This window comes from Gambusia affinis, linkage group LG10, assembly GCF_019740435.1.
Source record: "Gambusia affinis linkage group LG10, SWU_Gaff_1.0, whole genome shotgun sequence".
Lineage (NCBI taxonomy): Eukaryota > Metazoa > Chordata > Actinopteri > Cyprinodontiformes > Poeciliidae > Gambusia > Gambusia affinis.
In genome coordinates, this window is record NC_057877.1 from 10641808 (window position 1) to 10668919 (window position 27112).

At 41.9% G+C, this 27112-nt stretch overlaps 2 protein-coding genes across 8 annotated transcripts; both read right to left on the minus strand.

The window, feature by feature from the left end:
* Window positions 1-283: 283 nt before the first annotated feature.
* si:dkey-110c1.10 (unconventional myosin-Va) lies at window positions 284-18836 on the minus strand. 2 transcript variants are annotated; one of them, XM_044130165.1, is made up of 35 exons: window positions 18160-18836; window positions 17556-17666; window positions 17278-17446; window positions 16255-16399; window positions 15324-15480; window positions 15107-15250; window positions 14932-15013; window positions 14744-14851; window positions 14545-14657; window positions 12671-12939; window positions 12479-12560; window positions 11662-11802; window positions 10933-11064; window positions 10743-10826; window positions 10516-10632; window positions 10356-10453; window positions 10145-10231; window positions 9654-9974; window positions 8796-8952; window positions 7231-7470; window positions 6934-7143; window positions 6353-6446; window positions 6106-6254; window positions 5804-6019; window positions 5615-5715; window positions 5026-5140; window positions 4543-4648; window positions 4245-4367; window positions 3696-3847; window positions 3416-3505; window positions 3147-3294; window positions 2757-3054; window positions 1274-1448; window positions 1088-1168; window positions 284-995 (listed from the first exon to the last, which is right to left on the minus strand). In XM_044130165.1, the coding sequence occupies exons 1-35, from the start codon at window positions 18184-18186 to the stop codon at window positions 834-836; spliced, it is 5004 nt and encodes a 1667-aa protein (XP_043986100.1). In that variant the 5' UTR covers window positions 18187-18836; the 3' UTR covers window positions 284-833. The 2 variants fall into 2 exon arrangements, with proteins under 2 accessions (XP_043986100.1, XP_043986101.1); XM_044130166.1 differs by having other exon boundaries at window positions 3147-3279; window positions 18160-18834.
* Window positions 18837-19239: 403 nt separating this feature from the next.
* On the minus strand, window positions 19240-26999 carry mbd3b (methyl-CpG binding domain protein 3b). 6 transcript variants are annotated; one of them, XM_044130168.1, is made up of 8 exons: window positions 26792-26873; window positions 23656-23724; window positions 22927-23086; window positions 21631-21768; window positions 21367-21457; window positions 21108-21285; window positions 20580-20732; window positions 19240-20141 (listed from the first exon to the last, which is right to left on the minus strand). In XM_044130168.1, the coding sequence occupies exons 1-7, from the start codon at window positions 26803-26805 to the stop codon at window positions 20585-20587; spliced, it is 798 nt and encodes a 265-aa protein (XP_043986103.1). In that variant the 5' UTR covers window positions 26806-26873; the 3' UTR covers window positions 19240-20141; window positions 20580-20584. The 6 variants fall into 6 exon arrangements, with proteins under 6 accessions (XP_043986103.1, XP_043986104.1, XP_043986107.1 ...); XM_044130169.1 differs by having other exon boundaries at window positions 23656-23721; window positions 26792-26864; XM_044130172.1 differs by having other exon boundaries at window positions 23695-23721; window positions 26792-26820.
* Between the last annotated feature and the right edge of the window lie 113 nt (window positions 27000-27112).

Below are 27112 nucleotides of genomic sequence, written 5' to 3' on the forward strand. Positions count from 1 at the left end.
ATGGAAAACATGAATTTCACACTTTTGTCTGTCGCTTTGTGCAAAGATAAATAAAGCTACATTTCCACCGATGTGGAGAAATCTGTTGGCATTTCTGGTCAAAAGCAATATGTGAAAAATTTTCAATATGATTCTTTTATTGTAGCTGTATATCTTTTTTCACTGAATTAAAAAAATCAACCTGACTTTTTAGGATATTTGTTAGTGATGGAATGTTAAGGAATTTCATTTTTAATAATAATCAGTCACAATTGTTATCTTTAGATAACAATTTGGCATAAGGTGTCTTTTCACAAAACTTGCTTTATTTGGAAAAAAAAAAAAGAACAACAACATTTTTTAGACTGATCTGACCAAAGCAGAGTAGAGATTGTCAAACACCACATGTCTACGTTTGTGATGGTAACACAGAACAAACTTTTGCCTGGGGTGTCTTCTAACAAACTTCTAATGCTGATTTCTAAAGCTTAAAAGACACCAAAATGACATTGTCTGCAGAAGTTTTAACAGTTAGCTTTGGATTTTTCTTCCTTTTCCATCCTCACTGTGTGTGGTGGAAACATAGATTGCCTTGTAGTGGAGAGCAGCTAAAACAAACGGGCATCTAATGCCGTATTTATATCAGAGACAAATCGAAAGATACAATTTACTATTCAGAAGTTCCTTGGAACTCTTAAAAAATTTAACTGTTTACTTATTTGTTGAACCTGGGATTTTGTTGATACATTTCTTTAGGGCTTCTTTAAGCCTAATAATTTAGTTTGAAAATGATAGCGCCACTAATGGTCAGAAAGGTGTTTACATTTCACAATGCAACATTCAGTAGTGCTCTTCTAGGATCTGCGTAGAAAAGATATCTTGAGGGAGTCTGGGATGACCAAGTCGTCTGCGCTGAGGGCCGGGGGCGGCGAGTAGGGAACAGTGACAGGGAACGCTCTCCTCACGTCCATGAGGAGCTGTGGAGGCTGACTGTCAGAGCGGCCTTTGACGAGCTCCTATAGGAACAGAGAAGGCGATCAGCACTGACCTCAGAGGCATCACTGTAATGAATCCGCATGTCAGACTTTTACAGCGAGGCGGGCGGTACCTGGACGGTGCGAATAAAATTTAGAGAGACTTTTTCATCAAGATCACTGTGAGGAGTGTAGAGAGTCAGGATCTTCATAATCTGTAGAACAAAAGAAATGCCCAGTGAGGCTTGGATTTAGAAAATGCTTTGTAGAAAATAGCGTTGTTCAAACAAATTCCTTCCCGAAGTGAGAAATAGACCCACCTGCTTGCTGGAGAGAGCAGTGCAGGTCAGGACTATGGCCTGAGCATCCGCATCAGTCTTTTTTCCCACCTGCAGCAACTGAGCTGCCTGGATGAGCGGCTCCAATGTGGCCACAGCGCCCCCTGCTGCCAGGCCTCGGCTGCGCAACCATTCTTCCAGCACACTGAGATTGTAACTGAGGGAAATTTTAAAAAATAATAATAATAAATACATATTTTCACAGGTAAATGTGTTAAGATTAAGATTAGTGTTAGAGTGCAGTGCTTTGGTAGTTATAGTTACTGCTGTCAAAGATTAGTCACGGCCTATAGGTTCATTTGATTTCCCATTTCAACATTTGGCCTTGAACGTGTCTCTATTTCAACATTCCGACCACAAACTTGAATGTAATTTACGTGATCACATTCAGCATAAAGTCATGAGTAACTTCAAGGTGGAATAAAATTTCTAAATACTTTTCAATATTTTAAACAAAATCTTAAACATTATTTTTTTTTAAAGTCTTCACTCAATCTGTCTCCCAATCCACTGGCAGCTTTATCTGCTGAAGAAAAATCCCCCCACCAGTTTATTTCACCTTAGGAGTTTCTTGATGTTCAATGCCACAAACAGCATTTTCCATGTAGGTCAAACACATCAGACTACTGAAAACGGTAAGTGGGACAAAAGTCACATGATAAAAAAAAAAAAAAGTAAGAATAGCGGCAACCATTTAAACCATCAATTTAAATAAAATCCAAGACAAACGACTGGTTTCAGACAATCTTGTTAAATAAAGTCCATCTGTGTATGCCTGAACAGGGCAGCATGGAGGAGCTGCAGAAATCTGCTGCTCAGGTGGAAGAATATGTTTCCAAAAAACTAGTAGGCAACTCTAAGTCTTTTTTTTTTTTTTTTTTTTTTAGTTGTTCAGCTGCTCAGGTTAGACGGGGCCAAAATGTAATTTTTGGATCTCAAAACCTGAGTCCGATTTTTGTACCACAAACAAGTAAGATGGTATGACAATAAAAAAAATTAAAAATAAAAATCTTTGAATTCTTGAACAGTGGAAGCTGAGTTTACAGTGGAAGCTGGCGAAAGTATCGGTGTCTAAATGAGCAAAGGGGGTAGAGATTTACACCAAAATACTAACTTAGTGGGGCTGAATTCTTGAGGTGCGTCACACTTCTCATATTTTTATATTAAATACAGTACAGACCTAAAGTTTGGACACACCTTCTCATTGAATTCAATTAGAAAGTGTGTCCAAACTTTTGGTCTGTACTGTAGTTTAAAAAAAAACCCATCTAATATACTCTTCTATTTCATCACTATGTACTAACTTTGCGTTGACGTTAGCAGCTGAATTAAGATTATCTGACAAGAACAGCTTAGTTATGATTTACAGATACGCCTCTGTCTTTTTCCTTACATAATTAATGACATTAAAGTTACTAAATGGATTAAAAAGCCCAGGGTGGGGCGTTTATTTGCGACCGTGTACCGTATTTGCATGCCACGGCTCCAGCAGCACATGTCTTTCCTCAGCAGCAGGTTGTTGAGCGCGGAGGCACAGATGAGGTAGGTCATCTGGCGGAAAGCTTGCTCCGCCAGACTCTGGGGCAGAGCCTGGCGGCTCAGTGCGGTGTGAAGCGCTCCGAGCTGCCTCAGCACCGACGCCATGGTGGGAGCGTCGGCGCCGAGCGGCCGAGGGTCTGAGCCCGCCCGCTTCCTGGAGATAACCAGCTTCGCCGCCGAGCTGGACAGACCGGCGATGGTCTCGCTCTCCAGGAGGGCCGGGACTGAGGCGGAGAACGAGAAGGGAGAGGGAGTTCTAAAGTTTAGTGGAGGGAAGAGCGTCAGCAGCACCAGCGTGAGATCACCGTGGAGTTACCGATGAGTTTCTGCAGCTGCGTCTCGGTGATGGAGAGCAGCTGCTGGTAGGCCTGGATGCAAAGGTCACTCAGAGAGCGGGTCAAGTCGCTCAGGTCGGTCGTCATAGAAACGAGCTCATCCGAGTCCAGGCTCTGACGAGTCAGACACCGAAGAGTTATCATGGAAACCACAACCAGAGTGCATGTACAGTTTAAAAAAATAAAATAAAATAAAAACACTACACATGTCCAGTCAGGAAACTGAAAATGACCAGCAGGTGTCGGCTACCTGTTGTGGAGAATACTGGATCAACAGGTCGTGCAAAAGAGCAACATTTTTCAGCCACAGAGCCGTCATGTCAAGATCAGAGGTTTGCTTCTGAAGAAGGAAAACACCGTTAGAACAAGATCCCACCGACGGGAAAAGTCTTTTCATGAAATTACACCGAGTGTTTGAAAGTTGGCTGCAGGTCCCTTTTTTACCCCCCCAACATGACGGGATCTGCCCCTATGATTACATTTCACTGCTCCACTTCTGGCACACGGAGAGCAATCAGAGCGCCGGTTACCTTGAGAGCGGCCTTCATGGCGACGAGGGCGGCGCTGCAGAGCGAGCGAGCGCGAGCCTGGTCTCCACTGCTGTCGGCCTGACGGACGCAGAGGAAGATCACGCTGGCCGGCAAACCGGGAGGCAGAGCCAGCGCGCCTTCAGAGCGGAGGTCTGCGGGACAGCGAGAGGAACGGAGAGGAGTTTAATAAACGTGACCAAACTATTGTCATGCAGCCGCACAAACGGGTTTCTGCTTGGACTGAAGGGAAACCTGGCGCATAAGAATACTGCGTGTAAAAGAAAAAGAAAAAAAACCCGAAACCACTGAGTTGTAGAAGTCAATATTATATATATATATATATATTTTTTTTTTTTTTAAATGCACAATCATAGGACTTTATATATTACCGTACAAACGCTAACAATTTTTTGTTTTTCTTCAAAAATAAAATAAAGGTTTAGGAAAATGAACCAAACATGTCCTACATCGACACATCGCCTACACTCTGCTTCCTCTGCACCAAAAATGAGTTTAATCGCGGACGGTGCTGGAAGAAACGGAGCTCACCTGTGATGAGGTTCTTGAGGAGTTTGGTTTCGTCTCTCTTCCTGCACTCCAGCAAACCGGCGACGGCTGCCGGTTTCGGCCGAGCAGCACAGAGCGTCTCTGTGGTTGGAGCCGACAGGGAAACTGGAATCAAAAGAAAACTCAACCTGACTGAATGTGAAAGAAAACTTAAAAAAAATGAATAAAGAAATTTTTTTTTTTTTAAAGTGCAAATGGAGAAGACGTCACAGGACCGCAGACTTGTGTCGCTGCAGTGATTTTACTTCATGTAGGGTTCAGAGTTCAGGTGAAGACTCGCCTTGCGTCAGCAGATGCCTGAGAGTCGCCGTGTGCCTCAGCTCCTTCAGCTCCCTCCGCAGCCTCATGCACTCAAACTCTCGGGCTTCCAGCAGCTGCCACAAATCCTAGTGGGAGAAACATTCAGACCCTTAACTTGAGGATCCCCAGTTTGTTGCAGTTCAGTCACAACAAAAGAATCACACTTCACTATCATGTTTAGAAATCTCTGAATAACGGCATAAATTACCAGAATTTGATCGCAGTTTGACACTTTTGTTTTAGTATAGATAAATCTGAACATAAATAAGGAAACAGGGATAATAATAATAATAATAATAATAAAAAACAAAAAAACAACAAATCTCATCTTAAACTTGCTCTTTGTTACAGATCTCTCTAGTAAAGGAGATCTTGGATCTCAAAATGAAAATGTACCAACGCCACTGCTGCTTTAAGCAACCAGATTACATTCCCAGCAGAGGTGACGTATGGGAATCCTCACCCGTTTCTTTGCAGGAGAGGAACCAGAACAGATCTTCTGACTGAGCTGGTTCCTCAGATCCTCGAGTTCGTCCTTCCACTCGGCCTGCTGCTTCTGCAGCTGGCTCTCCAGAAACCTGACAGACACCAGGGCAGACTAAACGCCTTCACTGAAAACGCCACGCGTGAAGCTACAGCCACTTAAAAATAAATAATAATAAAATAAAAAATTTTCATATTTTGTTGCAAACCTCTAATGCATTTTTTTTTTTTTTTTTTTTTTTTTTTTTAGTGGAGCATAATTTTGAAGTGGAGGCGAAATTATACACAGTTTCTACAGATAAAACCTTGAAAAGTGTGGCCCGCATTTATAAACAACACTGTTTACCATCACACCCCAGAATGAATTCCAGTGCATAAAATTTTGTTATGAAGCAGAAAATGGAATTTTACAATGATTAATTAGGAGAAAAGAAAATGTCTAAAGCTGGCATAGATAGGTGTGTATATGAAATACTTCTGAAATTCACTGAAGTTTGTGGCTGTAATGTGACGAAATGTGAAAAAGTGCAAAGGTCATCAATACGTGAAGCGGCAGAGGAAGGACTGACTTGTTGGCCACTCGTACGGCATCATAAGCGTACTCCAGGTCTTCTCCTTTCTTCTTCACTGCCGGGTCTTTGGCCACGTCCGTCTTCTCCATCAACTGATCCTGTCAAAACACGTCCGCGTGTCGTCACAAAATGCCCCGCTCGAGTTTAAAAACCGAAGCTGCGCTCCCTCTCGGGCGTTTTCCTGACCAGCGGCGTCTCCGAGCTCCACACCGAGATTCTCCTCTCCGGCGTGGGGGACGTCACGCTGATCCTGCGCTTCTCCTCCGGCGACGGGAACGCCGAAGCGAACGGGGACCCCGAGAGCGGCGTGAGAGACTGGGGCGACAGCGGAGCCGAGCACGGAGAGAGAGGCTCGGAGATCAGACTCTGAGCCGAGTCGGTCCTTCTGTGTCCTCTGGAGCGCTGCGTTGGGACGAGACAGAGGGACAGAAGTGAAACTATCCAGCCGGACTGATAGTACGGTATCTCGTTTAGGTGCAGCTGTGGACCTCGGTGAGCAGATTCATCTCCCTCAGGTTGTCGTATCTCTGCTCCAGTCTGGTGAGCTCTTTCAGGAGACCCTGGTACTTCATCTTCTCCTCCTCCAGCTCTGACTGCAGAGCTGCGCTGGCCTCTAGCACGGCCTTTTGTATACACTCTGCACACATAAATGAGATAAACCAAAAGAAAAAAGCGTTGAAAGCTGTGGCAAGGCGGGAGTAATTAATGCAGAGAGGAGAAGAAGTGGAGCCGCACCGTTTTGTGATCTCTCTTTCTCGTGGAGCTGAGCGGTGAGATTTTCCTTCTCCTTGCTGATGTTCTCCTTGTCTTTCTGTAACGCTTGCATCTCCTTCAAAAGTCACACGAACATTAAAATCAAGAGAAACGGCAAAAAAAACAGAAAGTCTCATGAGTATTTGGATCTTGTGCAAATATCTTAGTACACTTGAAATGAGACAAAACCTAAATTACTAGCAACTCTCCAGCAAGAAATGGAGATGAATAACTAGCTAGATATAAATTTACTGGTCCCAAAGGGAAATTATGTTCCTTAATATTGAAGAAAAGTACTTGTAATAAGTGAAATTATCTGTCAGTGGAACAAGACATTTTTTACTCTATGGGAAATTAATAATAAATATTAAGGAATTATTGACTTACACATCATGCCAAAAAAGTTACTTGCAAGTTGCATTTGTCTTATTTTGAGTGTACTAAGATATTTGCACTGGAATCCAGGTCAAAAATACTTGGTAAGATTTTGTGGTTTTGCAGTGCAACCAACAAAAGACGAATGTAGGAATTTGTCTCCGGTAATTTCATTTGGATCTTTTCACCTGTGTGAGTCGAAGGATCTCCTGAGCGGCTTTCTCCTCCGCTCTCCTCCTTCCCTCCACCTCCTTCTCACTGACCGCCGGGGAAGGCGGCGGCTTTTCCAGTTTCTGGTTCTCCAGTTTCTGGACGATCCCCCTCAGAGCCTCCAGCTCGGCGCTGGCAGCCTCTCGCTCCGCGTGGAGAGTCTCTCTCAGAGCAGCGCTCTCCCTCGCCTTGCCACACGCAGAAAAACGTGACCAAACTCGACCTCTAATCCGGCAGATTGTCATGTTTAGATGTCAGATTTCTCCGCGACCCACCTGTTGGTCGACTCTGAGCTGCAGCTGCATCAGCTTGACCTCCATTCCCTTGTTGAGCTCCCTGTAGCGCTCCACAGAGCGGGCCTCGGCCTTCAGCCTCAGCAGCTCCCTCCTGCTTGCCTTGCGGCGAACGCAGCACTGCATGAATACGACCGCGGCGCGCACCCGCCGGTACGCCCGCCTCGCCAGCCAGCCGCGCACCGTCGCCTGGAGCAGCACGGCCGCCCGCTCCGCTATCAGCTGAGGGGCAAAGCAAAAGGTTTTCACTTGTTAAAAGCCAGATGTGCAACTCAGTGGTGGAGACGGTGCTCAAACACTGAACACAAGTAAAAATCTTTCTTTTACAAAGTACATTGTTGTCTGTTTATATGTGCTTTTATTCAAGAAAAGATCATTAGTGCTGAAAGTAAAAGTACTTGCTGAGTGTATTCTCCAATGGAAAGGTCTACATAAGTATATTCTCTTTAATACATCAACAGTGTGTCATTTTAATGAACAATAATGCAGATAAAGTATCTTTTTATTGTGTTTAATCTCTCTGACAGTTTATTTCAGGGATGACCTGCAGAGTTTAATGCCACCAAGCTAAATAAGAAAGAGGAATGATTATACCTGTGAAGGTTTTTATTCAGCACAAAGCTAAAATAATCTGTTATTTCAACCGCAGCAAAAACATACAAGCAAAAGTTACCTGGCTGTCAAAAAATAAATAAAAAATCAATACCAGACGCCTTAACATAGGAATAAGCACCGATCATTTCCACTCCAGTTTGTCAGTACAGTCATGTTAGTCTTATGCACACCCCATTAAATAAACGCAACACCTGTCATGAACATGAAGGAGTCTTTATGGTCGTCTACGACTGTTGTGGTGAAGTGTCACTCAGTAAATGACACTTTTAATGCAAAATGTAATTTAAAACCTGCATTAAATGTCCATAACAATTCTCAACTTTGCATTAAAATTGTCATTATTTATAGAATGACACTTCATGACAACAGTACTAAACATTCATGAAAACTTCTTCACCTTCATGACAGCTGTTATGTCATGTTTATAACAGCGTCATGTCAGTGGTATGCACACCCCGTCAGATAAAATGTTACCAAATACTACGTATTCAACTTTGTAAAGGGTCAATAGTGTATAATATTCATTTTCCTGACACCGTTGTCAAAATATGGAGTTGTTTTGGTTTTTTTCTTTTAAAAACAGTTAACTCAAAAACTGAGCGAACTGATTACTTTAATTGCAACAATGTGTCACACAATGTAGCGTGCGTTTTAAACATGTTACATTGTGTTTAAAAAAAAACCCCACAATACAACATGAATGTAATGTAACACATTATAGAAATGCAGTGGGGAAGAATGTACATATTTGATCTAAACTGGAGTGGAGTAAAAGTTGAAAGTGCTCACGATTAAATCTACGCAAGCATCGATACCTAAAATTTTTTTTTTACTTAACCAACAAAGTACCTAGACTTCGCTACATCCCATCACTGGTCATTCATAACTTCCACATCGGATAGAGAGATAAGAGGCCGGCGCTGAATGCTGACCTGTCTGTATCTGCGGCGGGCCAGAGTCCCCCTGGTGAAGGCCTGGATGGTGACGGTGGCGTCTCGAATCATGAGGAAAAGCTGCCTGACCACCACCATCCGGTACGTCTTCTGGATCACTATGGCAGCCTTTGTGTAGCGCAGAGTCAGCGCCCGCCTGCAGACACACACACACACACACACACACAGACACACACAGACAGTAGACAACAAAAGGTTTTCCGACATGCATTGGTTTCAGCTAGCAAACTGGTCATTTACTAAAAGTGAAAAAAGCAAATAAAATCTGGGGGGAAAAAAAGAATAATTTTGCTAGTTGTTGAATGTGATTGCAGGTCTTTTTTTTTTTTTTTTTAAACACATCGACAGGTCTTTGCAGGAAAACATGAGAATTTTGTGACACATTATATGTATAGCCATGCTGATCAAGTATTAGTCGCCTTTAACAGACAACTTTGTAGTGTGAAGTACATATTTTCTTGTATTGATTCCATTACAGCAGAACTAATACTTTTCACATTACATTTCTTTAAACAGAGATTATAGGTAAACTATCAGTTCATTTGCCCCCTTTTTCTTTTCCCCTTTAGGTTTGTCAGACCAAAGCAGAACATGCAAAAGTTTTAAGATTTTTATTTGTCAAAACCTTTTGAATTCTTTAATTGTTTCGCTTTGACTTCACAACTTTGAGTTGGTTTATCACCTAAACTCCCAGTGAAAGATTGTGACTCTCAACCAAAAACAGATGCAATGGTTCTAGGGGTGTGAATCCTTCTGTAAGGCACTGTGTTCAGATATTCAGTGGATTTTGAGGAAGTTCAGAGAGTTAAAAGCTTAATAATAAACATTTCTCCTCACCGTCTGGCCAGAGCTCCTCTGGTGTATCTCTGGATGGTAGCAGCCGCCCAGAGGATCCTGCTGTACCTGATCCGAGCCAACCAGCCTTTGGCGTGGCGCTGGATGGTCACAGCAGCGACACGCAGCCGCTCAGACCTCAGCCTCTCCAGCACGGCCACCTGACCCGCCCGGAAAAACACTTTGGTCTTTCCGAAGCAGTACTGGTCGGTGTCTGGGATGAGCTGAGGCAGAGCCTGTCTGCACGAGGCCTGAGCCTGATCCTGGCTCTGGGGTCCCCGAAGGAGAAGACGATACCTGCTGAAGAACTCCTCATACGTCCATCTGGATGGAGATATAAACCAAAACGCACACGTTACTTGATAGAAACCAACTTCAAATGCTAAAAATATGGAAGGTTTAGACTTTCTTTCACTCTCTTTCACGTCGTCTCTGGTGTTTCACCACTTAATTTATTCACAAAGAGTGAGATGAACTAACTAAGTGTCCAGCACCTGGATGGATAACCGGCTGCACTGATGCGAATGGTTTCCAGAACCCCACAAGCTCTCAGCTGCTGCACAGTCCGCTGTGGGTCAAACCTGTAAAAAAAAAAAGTGGAGGACGGGCCTTTATGAGTGCATGCAAAGACAAAAAAAAAAAAAAAAAGTAATACATATGCGCACATGCTTTGTTCGGTATGATCGAATGACAGCACACACTCACATAAAAGCTGCTTTTAGGTCGTTTGGTTTAATACAACGCACATAGTGAGGAGTGGTGCTGTTCAGGGTGTCCATCAACATCTGTAAGGACTGACGAAACTGACAAAAAAAAAATAAATAAAGATGAGGCTTAATTTTTATTTTTTTTTACATTAGCTCACCTGGAAGCCTACAGTCAGCTTGTGTTCTCTGGCGGCTCTTTTTCCTGAGCGAACGCTCCCATTGGCCACAGAGGGAGCGCCTCCCCGCTGCTGGAACAGCTCAGCCACCAGCTCAGACTGACGCACACACACACACACGCATACACACACACAGAGGGAACAAGGTGGCACAGTTAACTGAGAAAACATGCATCTGTGTTTGACTTGGGTATTGATCAGGCATCTACCTGACTTGCTTTGAGAATGTTGATGAGCTCCTCAAACACCGTGTCTCGGTTCTTGTCTAGAAAGCCGCCGCATTCATATTGCACCTGATTTGTGGGGAGAAATATATTTAAAAACGCATAAAATGTTGAGTTTTATACGGCTGGGAACACTTGGAGCTCCGCATCCAGGATGGAGCATCTCATTCCCTACCGTGTCAGCAAAGTGGAAAACAATGAAGGCGCTGTTTGTCATCCTGGGCTTCCCGAAGTGAGGGTGGGGCTTGCTGGTCAGGTGTTGGTCGTACAGCTTTCGGGCCCAGTTCTCATCCGATCCCTTCGGCATCTGGGTAATTCAAGGAGAAACATGCCATCGCAGAGTCAACCGTGACGGAGCATTTCATCAAACATGGAGACATGGAGAGTTAATATGCTGAGAAAGAAGCTCGAGCCATCCATCCATAGTGAATCACTACATCCCATCAATCGGTATCCACTTTTTCCAAATGTTTTATTGCCGATTGTTGTTCTTTCTTCAGTACCAGAGTCAAATGAATGATGAATTGTTTATTAATTTTTTTCTAAACTTACATTCCATCCAGCACGCGTAGCATTGGCCTGAAATGACTTTTCAGAGCCAAACAAATTAACAAACAATTTAATCCTTACAAGTAAAACTGATGACGTGTACAACTGAGACTTTTCAGCTGCTTCTGTTCACTGCTGCAGTATTTTCCACAATCACTGCATACAAAGGATAATGGTGACAAAGCTACTGGGAGAATTGGGATTGCAGATCCAGAAAGGACCGGAATGACGCCAACATTCTGGAGATGGAAGTTAATCAAGACCACCATGAGCTAAAAGCCACAATTAAAAGGATAAAGTTGTTAAGAATCACGACTCCTTTCAAATTAGAAAACAGGCAGACGCAGAGACCGACCCGGCACTCTTCGTCCAACAGATCAAATATTCCCAGAGGGCCTTCGATGAGGTTGATGCACTCCTGGTTGTCGCTGAATTCGATCCTGTTCCAAGCCAACTCCTCTCTGACGTACTCCTCCTGCTCCAAATGGAAGACGTGCTTGAAAGAAGGGAAGAAAAATATATATGTAATGGTAAACTTAGGGAACAGAGGGGGTTTGCAACATATCGAGACCACAATTATAGAGGCAAAAAGGAACAAAAGCAAAAACATAATATGAAATGGATGAATAAAGGTAAACAGATCAATAAATTGACTTTCATATTACATGAAAATATTTCCATTACTTGCAAGAAAGTCTCTTTAAATGCTCTTGTATATAATGCAGTACATGCGCCATATTTGTTGCGAAAAAGCAGCATATTTATGATCTGCAGCCGTTAGTCTTTGCCATTTCTACATAAAATATCCAATCAGGCATTACAATCTGTAGAAAAACTTTGTGATGCTTCATCCCATTTCCATGGCATCTGTTGAAGCTCGTAAATTATTCCGCTTTCGCCACAGCTTCACGGTGGTTGCAGGTCCCACACTGCAGACGCTGAGCTGAGCTTCTGGTTTTAGATCAATTGACTGAATGGACCACCTTAAATTTTGTATCGCTTATGCCATTTACACAGAAGATCCATTGTTGTTTGTATTAGAAAAGTAAAATTTAAGTAAAAGGAATGAACATTTAGTCGCATAAACATGGAAATATAAACACAGCCTTGTACATAGAACCTTTGATGAACGCATTGCGGTTCTGTTAGAGCAAACATGTGACACAACTCACCCTGTTAAACTGCTGCTGAAGTTTTTCATTTGCATAATTTATACAGAACTGCTCAAAGCTGTTCTGGTCAAAAGTCTCAAACCTGCTCCAACAAAAAAAAAAAAAAAAAAACGAAACGAGGAACTTGTTAAACTGTTACAAGATGTGACCTCTTGCTGCACACAAACAAAAGAGCCACAGCTCGTCACTAACCCGTAGATATCCAACACTCCTATGAAAGATTTGGTCTTCCCCTTCTGCGATCGCAGGGCCGAGTTGAGCCGCTGGACCGTCCACGTGAACAGCTGACCGTAGATATGCTTGGCAAGCGCGTCTCTGGCTTCTAGAGCCTGCTGACCAGTCATGGGCTTCACCAGCATCTCTCCCCCCACCGCCAGCCTGCGGCTGCACAGCCAGTGAGCCGTCTGAGAACCCTCGACTCCCAACAGCTTGGAGAAGACGGCCAGAGAGCGGTCGTCTGCCTGAGGAGGGAAACATAAAACCCATACTGCTACAGCTTGTTTCAGAGCAAACATATTTTTGTGTCAGACAAAGGTGACATGAGTAAATACTAAACACAGTTTTCAAATTATGGTTTCATTTATAGAAAAGAAATTACCCAAAACAACTCGGTCCAGTTTGAAAATCTAATTAAATACCCTTACTGGCCACATCATCGCCTGAATCACAAAACTACTCCAGCAGAACTTGAACATGAAGTGGACTCAAAGGTTATGAAAAGAAACTCATTTACCTGGAGAAAAATCAGGAACAAATAAGACCTTTATCAGCCTGGAAAAGGATTTAAAAAAACATTTCTAAAGAATCGGGAGTCCAGCGAACCACAACGAGACGGCATCATCCATCCACCCATCCATTTTCTTACACCCTTGTCCCTAATGGGGTCAGGAGGGTTGCTGGTGTCTATCTCCAGCTACGTTCTGGGCGAGAGGCAGGGTTCACCCTGGACAGGTCGCCAGTCTGTCGCAGGGCAACACAGAGACATATAGGACACACAACCATTCACACACACACTCACACCTAAGGAGAATTTAGAGAGACCAATTAACCTGACAGTCATGTTTTTGGACAGTGGGAGGAAGCCGGAGAACCCACGCATGTACAGGGAGAACATGCAAACTCCATGCAGAAAGACCCCGGGCCGGGAATCGAACCCAGAACCTTCTTGCTGCAAGGCAACAGCTCTACCAACTGCGCCACTGTGCAGCCCTGGGCATCATCCACTCATGGAGAAAACAACTGAGAATCTTTCCAAGAAACAATTTATCTAAAAGGTTGCAAAGGAACCGCAAACATCTAAAGCTTCATTTTCCTTAGCCAAGATGACAATAAGATTGGACAAAAACGAGCCAAGGCCAAGCTTACGAAAAGAAACCCACTCATGTTTGATAAAAACATTCTGTGGACCAGTGAGACAAAAGCAAAGGGTTTTGTTGCATCTCACATAAGATTTTGTTATAACACCATAAAGGGAGGTAGTGAGGTGGTCTTTTACTGCTCCGTTGTTTCAGGACCTGGATGACTTGTTATAATTATTTACAATTCTCCACCAGAAAATCCTGAAGGAGAATGTACGACTATCAGTTTTTAATTTCATACTCAACCTCGTTGGGTAATCCACCGCTGAGGAACGCAGAGGCAACAAAGACGAGGGTTTTGCAGTGGCCCAGTCAAATTCTGGACAAGAATCTGATTGAGATGCTTTGGGATGATCTCAAACTGTTCAGAATTCAATAATCTCCAATATAGAGGAATTGAAAGAAGAGTTGGTCAAAATCCCTCCAAAGTTGTAAAATATTAATTGGTAGTTGTTGAAAACGTGGACTGGCACAGTAAGTTACAGGTGCACTCACTTTTTTCTGGTTTCCAGGGTTGGTTTATCATAGGGTTTTCCCCAAAAAAAGTTATCAAAACATTTGATTCATTTAGATTATTTTCATATAACATGATAATTTATTTGCTGGTCTAAAACATGTGACAAAACAGGGGTCAAGACCTTTTTTTCACATGACTGTAAATGAATTAGGATATGAAGTAGGAGAACGAAAATAGAGAATAATGATTACGTTGATGTAACTCCTGTCGGCGCTTCTGCCGCTGGCTTGAATGTTGACGTTTCCCAGGTGCAGAACAGCCGACAGGATCCTGAAGAGCTCCATTTGCTGCTCAGACTGCACACCTGCAGATTCAGCACAACGAAGATGAAGTTCGTCATGTTGTTGAATTTTATATTCATACAATCGTGTGACTTTAGGAGCAGAATACCGAGGACGGTGAAAGCATTGCGAGTTCGCTCCAGGTCCGACAGATCGTCCGTGCCGGCAATCTGCATCTCTCCTCCCTGTTTGGTGTAGTGGAAATATTCAGGCGGCTCTAAAGTAAAACAGTGAAATCACGTCAGTCCATTAGCCAGGCAGGAATAAAATCAGAAGCAGTGTGAAGCAGGGGCCCACCCAGTTTGAGTGATCTCATTTCAGGCAGTTCTCTGGCTGCACACAGCTGATAGAATATGTGGTAGTTTCTCTCTGACGACGCCTAGCACATAGAAAAAAATAAATAACCAGGAAAAACTCATGAGTATTTGCATCATTACTCATTTTAAATCAGCAACAAGCTTAAGAATCCCACCTGAAAGACAACCCTCGACTTCTCCAGCAGATAGGTGCGCATGTTTGCCCCGATGATGTCCCCCTTTCTACCAAAACCGATCTCGATGTACTTCCCGAAGCGGCTGCTGTTGTCATTCCGGGTGGTTTTAGCATTCCCTATGGACTACAAACAAAACAGAGGCGTGACATTCAAAAAAAGCTAACTTATCTGAGGGTGACATCGTTTCTCCATGTACCTCCATGATGGGGTTTGAAGCCAGCACCCTCTCCTCCACGCTGGTCTGTTGAGCCGCTCCTCCGACCACAGCAAAATATCGCATGGTGAATTTGGCTGAAACCGTTTTTCCAGAGCCAGACTCCCCACTGATGATGATGGACTGATTCCTCTCTTCCCTGAGCACAAAACAGTATTTACGTTGCACATTTTAAGACAAGAGTCATATTACAAACGCACTCCGAATCTCTAAATAGTCAGGCCCGCGGAGTCAGCCGTGCCCTCCCTGGACTGGAAGATGTTTGTTGTTGTTACCTCAGATTGGCCAGCTCTTCCTATATCGATTTGATACAGTAGGGGCTTCCTCACTTCCCATATCTGTGCCCTCTGTCACCTTTTATCAGCCGTTAAAACTATTTAATCGTTCTTAACACATTTTGTTTTTCCGAGCCGCCTTTAAACGCAACATGAGCACCTGTGCGGCAAGTAAGGAGACCTGCTACTGCTGTGCAGAGCGACACAGGTGTGTGTTAGAATGATGGCTGCAAACCAGCAAAACGCAAAGAACTTTGCACAGTTTTCCCCCAAAACTACCCGACTGAGTTGAGTAAAGCTGCTGGATGCAGGTAATGTTAGCTAAAAGATGACTAGCTAATACCAATGCAGCACCTTAAGCTTGTTAACTAGTAGCCTGTAGGCTACCGAGGTCGTTTATATTCAAAGTTGTGTAGTACTTATTATATTGAGTAACTTTTTAGGGACAAAAAGATACTTATATGAGTAATTTTACTAAACTGTACCCTTTTCTTTTACTTGAGTAATATTATTATTGCTATGTATTCATTTTGTCCCCTCAAAATAAGCTGTTAAAGGAGCCAGGGGTTGTAAATAGTCTTTATAGGTTAAGAACCATCACAGAAACTGAACCCGTCTTCATTTCCTTGACCTCTCACCTGGTCATGGTGCAGTATGCTTCCTCGGCCACGGAGAAGATGTGAGGCTCCATGTCACCCATGTCCTGACCGCTGTAAGCATCTATCACCTCCTCACCATATATGGACAGCTGATCGTAGGGATTTATGGCTACCAACACAATACCTGCAGGGACAGTCAGAGGAGGAAACCTTCAAAGCGCCGAGCATATCCTGAGGATAAGGTTGTAAAACAGACCAATTCATTAAGTCAGGTTTTAGTTAAAAAGGTAAAGAAAAGCTTAAACACTTGTTCAAGATCTTCAGCGTAACCAACTATAAAACTTCTTTAGATTCTAGTTGCGATCATATCCATATAAATCAGAGGTTATCTTTCATACCCATTAAACTAACATTTTATCATTTCACAAACAACTCTTAATGTAATGTACTGTAATGCAAAGATGAACAAATAGTGCAGAAAAGTTGAGCGGAAGAAAAATGGTAAATTGTTCTACATTTTTACCCCCACACTGAACACAATGTGTTAGAATGGCCTAGTCAAAGTCCAGACCTAAATACGTGGCAAGACTTGTGAATTGTTGTTCTCAGATATACTCCGTACATCAGATTCAGCCTGATGCGACATAAAATCCCAGCTAAGCACAGTAAAACATGCAAGTGCGTTATCTATTCTGCCTGTGAGAAACAGATTGATGTTCAAATGATAACTCTACAAACATTTTAAGAGTGATTTTAAATGAATATTTCTCCCACGGCACCTTTCTCAGGATCCTCGGTCTAACCACATCTTTTAAACGTTTTGCTAACTGTGAGGATGTGGGAGTTCCCTCTGAGTCTTAACCTTTGAGTTTATGATTTGGAGACGCTATTATGGCTTGTAACGACACAAACAGAAGCGCCCAGGAGCAGGTCGCTGGTTTTATTACCGTCGAAAACTTCTTCGATCTTCTTCCACCCCATGCAGCCCTGTTAGAGTTCATCTATCAAACATAGCATTCCCTGAAAGGTTTCTGCCGACTTCTGGTCGTTCTTTAGACTCACCACAGTATGTGTAGATGCTGCTGTAGTCCAGGAAGCGCACCCGGAGGTTGTGCAGCACAGCAGGCTCGTGCAGGAAGCTGAGAGCCGTCAGGTCGTTCTCCCCCTCCAGGATGTCGGGATTCCCCAGCGGGGGGAGATCGGATGCGGAGTCTACAGAGTAATGGACCTCCTGTCAAGAGTAGATTGAGTTGGAGGTCATCAGTGCTGCTAATCAATTTGTATTTAGTGACATACTTTGCTTAGAAAGACATGGACATTCATGAGGGAAATCGGCTCACATTTCCATTGTGGAGTTGCAGCCAAAGCTGTTCGTCTCCAGGTTTGTAGTCCCTCAGGAGAGTGGCTGAGACCCAAACCGCTTCTGGGTCAGGCACCCACACACCTGCCCCCTGACGAAGTGACAGACAGGTGTGTAACTATAGAACCGTTTATAAAGCAAACACATTCTGCAGGAAAACAATCCAAACATCAGTTGAGAAAGCAAATTTATAATCAGAATTTCATTTTATTTATTTATTTTTTCTAAATTAAACTCTTCTGCCGTCACATTTCCTCACCCCACCCAGGCTGCTCATTTGACACCCATCAGCACAAAAAGCTCTTAAACTGTGTTAAAAATTAACACTGGTCATCCTCTCTCTGAACTGCCTGTATGCTTAACGGTTTTTCCAGCAGCAACATATTCATTTATTTATTTATTTAATTTATCAACAGATAAATTTAAGCTCTTTGCAGATATTTATCCAAGTAATTTGAAATCAGTCAGGTAATGAACAGCTTTAAGAACAATGATCCTACCAACCTGTCATCTGAGGGGCTAATTTTGAAAGCTAAATTAAAGTTAAACTGCATGCCTGAGATATATCTATATATAAAGCTCACCTTTGTGTATAGCTCCAGAGTTGCCATGTTTTTATCCTTTACAATCTGTGTAGAAACTTGCTGTAAAACCTCAGCCCGGTCTGCATGTTCCTGCCCGAGGAGCGGCCGGTGTCCTCTGCCTCTCCTCAGAGCCTGCCTCTGTCCAGCTGACGGCAGTTATGCACTTTGTTCACACTCACATAAAGAGGCGAGCGGGTTAACTGTTAATCTGCAGCAAATGGATGAGCAAAGATCGACAAATCAGACTCAGGAGGAGCAGCTCAGGGTATTTATTTTTTCCTCTTAGCGACACCTATTTGCTAAACTGAGGACAACATCTACAAGGTCCTTGACTTGATATTCAGACCAAGTTAACTTTTTCACATTTAGTCACATTTCAACTACATAAATATTTCAGGAGATGGGACTAAAAAAATTTATTTTAATCAATATAATAAGTAACTTTTGCCATGGATTTCTATGTAGCCGATTTTACTCTAAAGGCCACCAAAAACAATTACAGCCTGTCATCGAAAGTCCCATGTCAGCAAGGTTTTGCAAAGGTTTGTCATTAACCAGTTATTTGATTCAGGTGTGTTGGAGCAGGGATTGTCCAAAACTTGCAGGGCAGTGTCATTCAAGGACTGGAGTCCATGAGTCCCTTATCCAACACACCTGAGTCAAATGGATGAGTTCCCTCATCAACATGTCATTTCCCTTCAGGTGTGTTAAAGAAGAGACTCATCAAAACTTTGAAGGGAAATAGCTCTCTGTGACTAATCAAATAATGTGTTAGAATGGCCCAGTCAAAGTCCAGACCAAAAAATAAATAAATCCAGAATACATGTCTTTAAAACTTAAGTATAAGAGAGCAACATAATTCTTAGTTTGAGCTTATGTAGCAAAGAAGTGACTGAAGCAAAATAATTTCTGAAGGTAAAAAAAATAAAATAAAAAATGCCTGACACACTTTTCAGATTTGTATTATGTAAAACACCACAATTATGCACCACTTTCTGTTGGCTTTTCACAATTAGTCCCAATCAACTCCCCAAACATTTGTACTCCATGTAAAATGTGCATGAGAACAAAATGCAGAGGTTTGGTACCATAGTGACAAATTTTATTTCTTTAACACATTTCAGCAATCAGCCTGCTCAGGTTGGGCCGGGCATTTCATGATTCCAGCTGGATGTTGTGAGCCAGCAAAGAAACTGTAAAACCCTTTCTCCTTGGAAAGTGACGGATTAAAAACTATCCCATCTGTGCATGAATTTTTAAAAGAGGCAGCAAGTGCGAGATAACACAGATGCTTTACGAGAAAAAAAAAGAAAGAAAAAAGAACCAAAATGTACAAAACCACTGTTGAACGTTTCTAAGCACCCAGTTTAGTGATGAAAAACAAAAAATAAGCAAAAGCAAAACACCAAATGCTCTGAAAGCTAAAGAAAAAAAAAAAAAAAAAAACACACGCCTTTTCTCGAACCAACACTTGATTTCAACAAGACATTAAATACAAAATATGACAAGATGAGCGTCACTTTAAATTTCTAAAAATGGATGCAGTACAAAAAACATTCGCCTCAAAAGGTGCCCGAAACAAAAGGGGCAAACACGCCGGCTGTCTGCTGACCCGAAGCATTTGGATCTGACATGATTGTCGGAAACAAAAAACACAAATCCATCCGAGACATTTTAGTAAAAAATACATGTAACACTAAACACTCATCTTTGACACATTGTAATTATATTGAATATATTTAAGTCATTCATAGTTGTCTGTTTTACTAATTAAAAATCCTCTGCGCTCATAAATACAGTCATAGAGTCCCACTTAATGGCGACAATCACGGGTGGTCAAATGGCTGCCGAGGGTCTTCTGGAGTGAGTGGACGCCGAAGGACGGTTCTTCAGGGCCGCACTGGAATGGAAATCCTACGGTTAACTCTTGTGTTTACGGAGGGATGGTGGGGCGAAGGAGTCCAATCGATCTTCACAACAACCTGCCAGGAGAAACAACCAACAGCGAGTTAGGGAGCGTTTACTCTGGACGCCATTTGACTGTGCGATTAATTCCAAACCTCTTGTAATTTTTGATTATTATACATGCAGGTAACAGAAACCCAAAATTCAGTGTCTCAAATTATGACATTGTGAAAAAGGTAATTATACTTTACTAATTAAATGAATTCTGAAGTTAATTGGTTGCACTCAGTAAAAATGGGCTGAATAATAAAAAGTGCATGCCACACTTCATAGATTTCTTTGTAAAAATAAATAAATAAAATTGTAAAAATGAACATTTTTTTCTTCCATTTCCCCAATTGTAAACTACTATGAGTTGCTGTATCTGATAATTTTGCCAGTGTAAAATTTTAAGGCGTATGCATGAATTTAAAGGCACAGTCCCCCTGTGGGCCCTTCGTCAGCGTCTCTGCTACCTGTGCTATACGGTCTCCATGTCTTCGCTGCCGTTGCCCTCGTCCTTCGGGGGCTCCCCCTCGCTGGCGGCCTCCTCGACGTGGGCCAGCATGTCGGCCATCAGCGCCTCCTCCAGCCTCTTCCTGACGCTGTACACCAGCTCCTCCTGTTTCCTGCACAACAAGTGCAACAGGAAGTCGTTAGGAGGCGACAGTTGGAGCTCAGAGCAGATGCTGCGTTTCTGCACACACCCGGTGGTCGCTGGGGGTACTGCTAACAAGCGATCAGGTTACAGCAAACTTGGCTGGATTATAAGAATTACTGTGCCCAGACATATTAAATGGAAGTCATATAAATGTAAAACAAGCAGCATTTTTCCCCAGAGTCCAGCTGATATTCCCCCTTTTTTAAACTGTATGTCTCTGAAACTGACCAATGCAAACGTTTCACCAGTAAGTAATTTCAGATCCAACTGTTTGAAACACAATTGCAGTACTTAAACGGTCTGAAGCGTTACCAGTGTGATCATTTTGGTACCAGCTACCTACCGGATGTCCTCGTCTGTGACTATAAAGGCCTTGCAGAGCGGCTGGGCAGTGTTCAGCCACACGCCCGGGTTCTTCTCCACCGCCGCAGACAGCTGGCCCGTGATTGGAGCAGCGCTCGTGTGCAGGGCGCTCGCTATAGCCGACAGGAGCGTTTTGTCCGTGCAGCCCGGGCCGACACCTGCAGAAGAGTCGTCAGACATTTTCAGGACGACTTTCTCCAGAAACGTTTTCACTCTGGTTAATGGGTCGAGCGGTTTACCCTGCAGGCCTTTAGGCAGCTCCATCGTCTTCACCAGCTCCTCTGCGATGTCATACGCGTTAAGACCACTGAGCTTTTTCTCCCAGAAAAGCTGGGGAAAAATAAAAAAAGATGTTCCCATTTTAATATGTAATTTCACAATACAGGAAATTCAAAAGTAAACTTTTACCCCTTCTGACACCTAATATGTCACATTGTGTGAAACCAGTCGTTCTGGTTTACGAGGCAGCGGGACGCTTGGGATAATAACCGGGGGCTGTTCACCTGTCGGGGCTGATCGACGGCTTTCTGAGGATCCGTCTTCACTTTGTTGTTGGGATGGTTGGTAACCTTTGTAACCGGCTGCTTAAAAATGGAGGCCGTCTGTCTTACCGGCAGCGACGTGTTTAGGTCAGGTTTGCCCTGGGAAATGAGAAGAGCGGCGAATAGAGAAAGAATTATTGATCAAAGCTGATTAGGACTCTGCAAGTAATGCAACAAAAATCTGAGAGGAAAGTGATCGGTTTGGAAATGAAGGTTTAGCTGCAATAATGTCCTGTTGTTTTGCAGCTCGGTAAAAAAGAGGGGATGAAACTTGATCACACGGCGTATTTACACTTACAACCGTCCACTTAAAAGCAAACATCGCTTTGAAATCAAGCAGAACTAATCTGCATGAAAAAAACTTTTCTGAGTGACATTTGAGGAAGAGTGATGCATTACGGTTGCATCATTGTGTCTCAACTTGCTTATATTTTGCATATAGTGGGTCTGAACACAGGAGACCCATTCTCAGGCTGCGTGTGAACAAACACTTAAAACCGCCTGGCTAACCACGCCTTCAGTATAATTGCGACATGAAGAGGGTCCTTAAAAAGACAAAACTGTTGTGTCAAATAGCAACATAATCAAATATTCACATATTTTGTTAGGAGAAAAAAAGTCCCATTGCTTGTTGCACCTCCTTTGCCTATTAAGTTTGGATGTGTGTTTGGGAGCCTTTAACTATGTCTAAGTTTCAACCATCTGACGTAGACAAAAAAAAAAAGAAGGAAAAAAACATGGATTAAAAAGAACAAGCCAAATGCCCGCAAGAGTCAAAGTTTTATGGTCAGATGAAAAAAAAGATTGAACTTTTTGACCACGATGAAAAGAAGGTTGTTTGGAAAAGTCAAAATAATGCTTTGAAATTTAAGAATACTGCTGAGCATTGTGGTGGCAGCATCATGCTATGGGGCTTATTTGCTGAAGAAAAACAAACTAAAAAACCCATACATATATATATATATATATATATATATATATATATATATATATCAAGATTGGTTTAAGAAAGGAAAAAGGACAGCCTCTGCAAAGATTTTGGGAAGCCAAAATTATAAATGCTTTATAGCGAAGTGTTTGCTAGGAAGATGGGTCAAATAACTAGCCAGAACTATTGCATAAGCTTGGTGCGGTTTTTGGCTTTGCAACTTGCTAAGAGACATTTATCTATAAATCAATAGATAAATTAAATATAAATACATATATATTAGCATGCATGTATGTTTTTATTGTGTGCATTAAATTAAATCGCCTCACCTTGTTCTGGTTGTTGTTGTCGTATCGCAGTCTCTGGCGGTTCTTGTTCAGTTTGCTCATCAGCATCTTCCCCGTGCGAAAATCAAAGGAGCTGAGGTCCATCTGGTTACCGAGGTAACGGGCCAGCTGAGGCTTGCTCCTAAACTTCTTCCCAGATGGACTGACGGGAAACATGACTACATTAGTACAAACTGTTGCTCCACAAAAAAAAAAAAAAAAAAAAAAAAAAAGACAGGCTTATCTGATTAAGACTCATATTCAGACATCACATCCACACATGGAAACACAACGTGCAACTAAAGCATTTTACACATCTAGACGAGCAATGATGCTGAAATCACAGAAATGAATGCATTTTTCTAATGGAAAACCCCCCCCAACTAAATTAAGTTATTTTGTCTAATGAAGAGCAACAGAATTTTAGTAATACAAATCAGAAATGATTATGAAACACAATTATTCAGAACAATGTAAAAAAATAAATAAATAAAAAATAAAAATAAAAAAGTACCACCAGATAAGAATGAGCACAAAGTAAAGATGGCGAAACTAACACCTAGTGTTAACAATGGAAACACCGCAGCTGTGCCTAAAAGGAGCATCAGTATTTCTAGCCTGATCAATGAACAACAATGAAACACGGTGGGTGGATTCGTGCTAGTATCTCATGCAAATGCATCTTACATGACACAGAACCGTCAACTGTTATGAATTGTACAGTCAGCCTACCACAAGCTATACAACCGACCCGCCTCCCCCCTGTCTTGCCTCTGTTCCTCATCTTGCTCTTCTCCTCTGCTAAATGAGAACAAATCTTGACTTCAATGGGACACAGAGAGAATTATTAACGGAGATCACACTGACTTTTGTTGATCATTAAGGCCCAGGAAGGCCTGTGCGGCTGAAAGGACTCCTTCTGGGAGGAGGTGGCCTGCTTGTCCTCCCACAAAAACAGAACCCCCTCCCCTTTTCCTTCAAAACTTTTTTTTTTTTTTGTACCGACCACCCTGCTCATTTTCCTGTCTGTTTCCGTCCGCAATCTCGGTGTATGGTGCAACTGTGGTGTACTTCGTTATCAATCGTTTAGTACCTAAAATAATAGACATCGCTTTTCCCAGCTGACAAACCCGACTTTCTGGTCACTTCTTCCATTTTCCAGCCTTTGGGGAGAGCAGAGCAATCCCACCTTTTCTTCTCCATTTCCCCCGCGGCTGGCCAGTGAATCCGCTAAAAGTTACGGCAAACAGCCAGGTCGGAATTTGGAAAAACGTGTCGCTGCAATCTGAAAGGCTGGTCTGGAGCTTCTCACGCTTTTGTTTCAACCATTTTAAAGCGCGTGCCCCGTGTAATGGGATCTCCCGGCTAAAAGCATATAGTCTCTTTGTGGCTGCGGAGATCGCTCCGCGCGGATCTGGGCCCCATCACCTCCTGCGTGTCACCGTTGGAACTACATCCGCAAAGAAAAAACGGAGCAGCGTGGAGCTAGACCGGACGCTTCAGGTTTAAGACTTCAACGGAAAAGCTTATGGAAAAAAAAAAAAAAAAAAAAATCCTAAAAATTTATATAATATAGGTCACTAAGCACCAATCGCAGTAATTCGTCTAGTTTATTAGCATCTTAATGTGACAACATAAAAATTGTTGTCACATTAATAATTGAGGTATTTTGCATTCATTAAATCCTTGTTTAAATGGCTCATTGGAAATACCTCAAGTAGTGAAATCAGGTCAGATGTTTAGAAATCACAAAAACAATTAATTTTGAAATAAACACATGGACCTATGACATATTATTGAATACAAACAACATTATTTGTTTCCTACAGAGTCCGTCTGGAGGCATGAGAGGGGGGGGGGGGGAAATACAAATCATGGCCACAAGCTAATATAACATTGTTTGCTGTTTTGGACTAATTCATACATATATCCTACTATAACAAAGTTTTATTCTTTTTTATTTCATTGGAAAATGTGAAAAAAATAAAATAAAATTTGATGAGTAAAAAAGCAGCAATAACAATAATACACATAATTAAGCTGTCCCTCAAATTTTTGTACGACAAAAAGATACACATTGCCATCCCTACATTAGCAGAACAGCCACCATGTTAGTTTATCTCAAATAACAGATATTATTCCATAGGTCCTTATTTTTACAATTTCATAAATCAAATCACAGAAAGGCAATACTTGAATTCAAATAATTTAAATTTTGTTTTCTTGTCATTATTATTTTGTCACCCTGGGTGGCATAGGGTTATTCTAATTCTTATCTTCCTCCAACCCAGTGCTTTCTCCCCCCCAACATTTCTATTGCCAACCAGACAAATGGCAAATCATAAATATGCAATGTTTTACAGTAGCATGAGCTCATATTGAAAAAAATTAAGACAAAAAAATTTGTCTTTAATTTGAGTACCATTAATTAGAGGGGGAAATAATCAAATGTTAGGCAATAATTGGAACAAAATATCTACCCAAAAAACTGGGCAGATACTTTTCAATACCAGGTTCAGCTCATATTAATCTTCAATGAATTCTTCATGTATTTATCTTTCTAAAAGCGCTCATAAATTCAACTTCCACATATCTTCTGCCATACACGTCTAAGACCAGATTAAACCTAGCCGAGATCTATAATCTCTTTTTTAAAAAGGAACCTGGCAAGGTAGCAGCACTGTTTAAAAGTATCATAATCTACATTTAATCAGAGAAGTTGATTCATTCAGTAATGACATAATAACATTTGTTAGAATATTTAATAGAAATAGTAGGTTGATTTGTCAAGGTTTGCCATAATTTTTTGATGAGTGTGTCCAGGAGAGGAAATCACCATAACCACAGAAACCCTTCATTCAATGAAGTTTGAATTAATGTAGCATATGTGAACATTGCTACATTGTTCACATATGAACAATGTAGCAAGTGTTACACTTATGGTTAAAGTGCGACACTTAAACCGTAAGCAACGTAAACTTAATTAACAAATACACACATCATGACTGTTTATAAATTTCATTTGTCAAGCAAAAAAAAAAAAAAAAACAACAAACAAACAAAAAAGCTAAAACAGCTTTTTTTCTGTTTTATAAACAGAACCTATGTGTGCTTGTTTATCTGAAAATACAAGTTAGGTCACTTTTCTTTTATTTTGACACGTAAAGGAAGTCCAGCTTTTTGTTCTGTTTGAATGCTTGCAGCTATCATAACATCTCCATTAACGTATGGAGAACATAAACGTGACAACAGAAAGTAGAGCAATCCCGAAGCAGCAATGACAGCCTCCATTACCGCAGCTGAAACTAACAGAAGCAGTGATAAAAAATACATATATATTGCACTACATTGTGAATTTAAATGCGCAAGTTCTACGTAAGTTACACGACAAAAAAGGGGGGGTCGTTTCACCACAATGAAGACCGTTGTCCTTCAGACTTGCAGCCGGCTTTTTTCATTTAAATGAACAAAGTAGATCCAGAGAAATGAAGGCGAATAATGTTAAAATACATGTCATGTTCTAAGAGATTTTGTGAAAACGCGTTTTAAAACCGACGCAGAAATACTTGCATGCATTTTACACGGTTAAATCCTTATGTTGAAAACACATTTCGATGCACTACATATATCGACGTACTTAAACGAAACATTTAATCATGCAACTGTGGTTTAAATGGGAAAAAAACGAGAGCGACAGAGATTCAGGAGACCCCACCGGACTGCTATTAGCAGAGAGCGAGACCGCAGCGTTTGCCTAATCGATGATAAACATTTTCCATGTTTATATTAAAAATGCCACCAAACGTAAGAATTACAGCAACTAACTCCCTTGTTGGTGTATTGTTCATTGTTTAGCCGGTCTACTTACTCGTTTTTATCCATCTTGAGGACACTATCTCGCTTTCAGCCTCTTGCTGTGTTAAATCCCTTCTCCCCTCTCCCCTTTCAGTCCCCTCCCCCCTACGATGTTAAAAATGAAAGACATTATCCACGCAAATATCGCAGTGTGCGTCTAGGGGTGTCAAACTCCAGTCCTCAAGGGCCACTGTCCTGCAGTTTTTAGATGTGCCACAGGTACAAAACAATGGAATGAAATGGCTTAATTACCTCCTTCTTGTGTAGATCAGTTCTCCAGAGCCTTGCTAATGACCTAATTATTCTCTTCAGGTGTGGTGAGGTAGAGGCATAT

What these genes read in the sequence shown, in the direction of transcription:
- si:dkey-110c1.10 (XM_044130165.1), bottom strand. Translation starts at nt 18,186, where the DNA reads ATGGCAACTCTGGAGCTATACACAAAG. An exon ending in AGTCGAGGGTTGTCTTTCAG is followed by an intron (nt 15,014 to 15,106) that starts GTGGGATTCTTA and finishes TCTATGTGCTAG; the next exon opens with GCGTCGTCAGAGAGAAACTA. An exon ending in CCGACAGGAGTTACATCAAC is followed by an intron (nt 12,940 to 14,544) that starts GTAATCATTATT and finishes TTCCCTCCTCAG; the next exon opens with GCAGACGACCGCTCTCTGGC.
- mbd3b (XM_044130167.1), bottom strand. Translation starts at nt 24,126, where the DNA reads ATGGAGAAGAAAAGGTGGGATTGCTCTGCTCTCCCCAAAGGCTGGAAA. An exon ending in ACAACAACAACCAGAACAAG is followed by an intron (nt 21,769 to 22,926) that starts GTGAGGCGATTT and finishes CTCATTTCCCAG; the next exon opens with GGCAAACCTGACCTAAACAC. An exon ending in GCTGCCTAAAGGCCTGCAGG is followed by an intron (nt 21,286 to 21,366) that starts GTAAACCGCTCG and finishes ACTCTTCTGCAG; the next exon opens with GTGTCGGCCCGGGCTGCACG.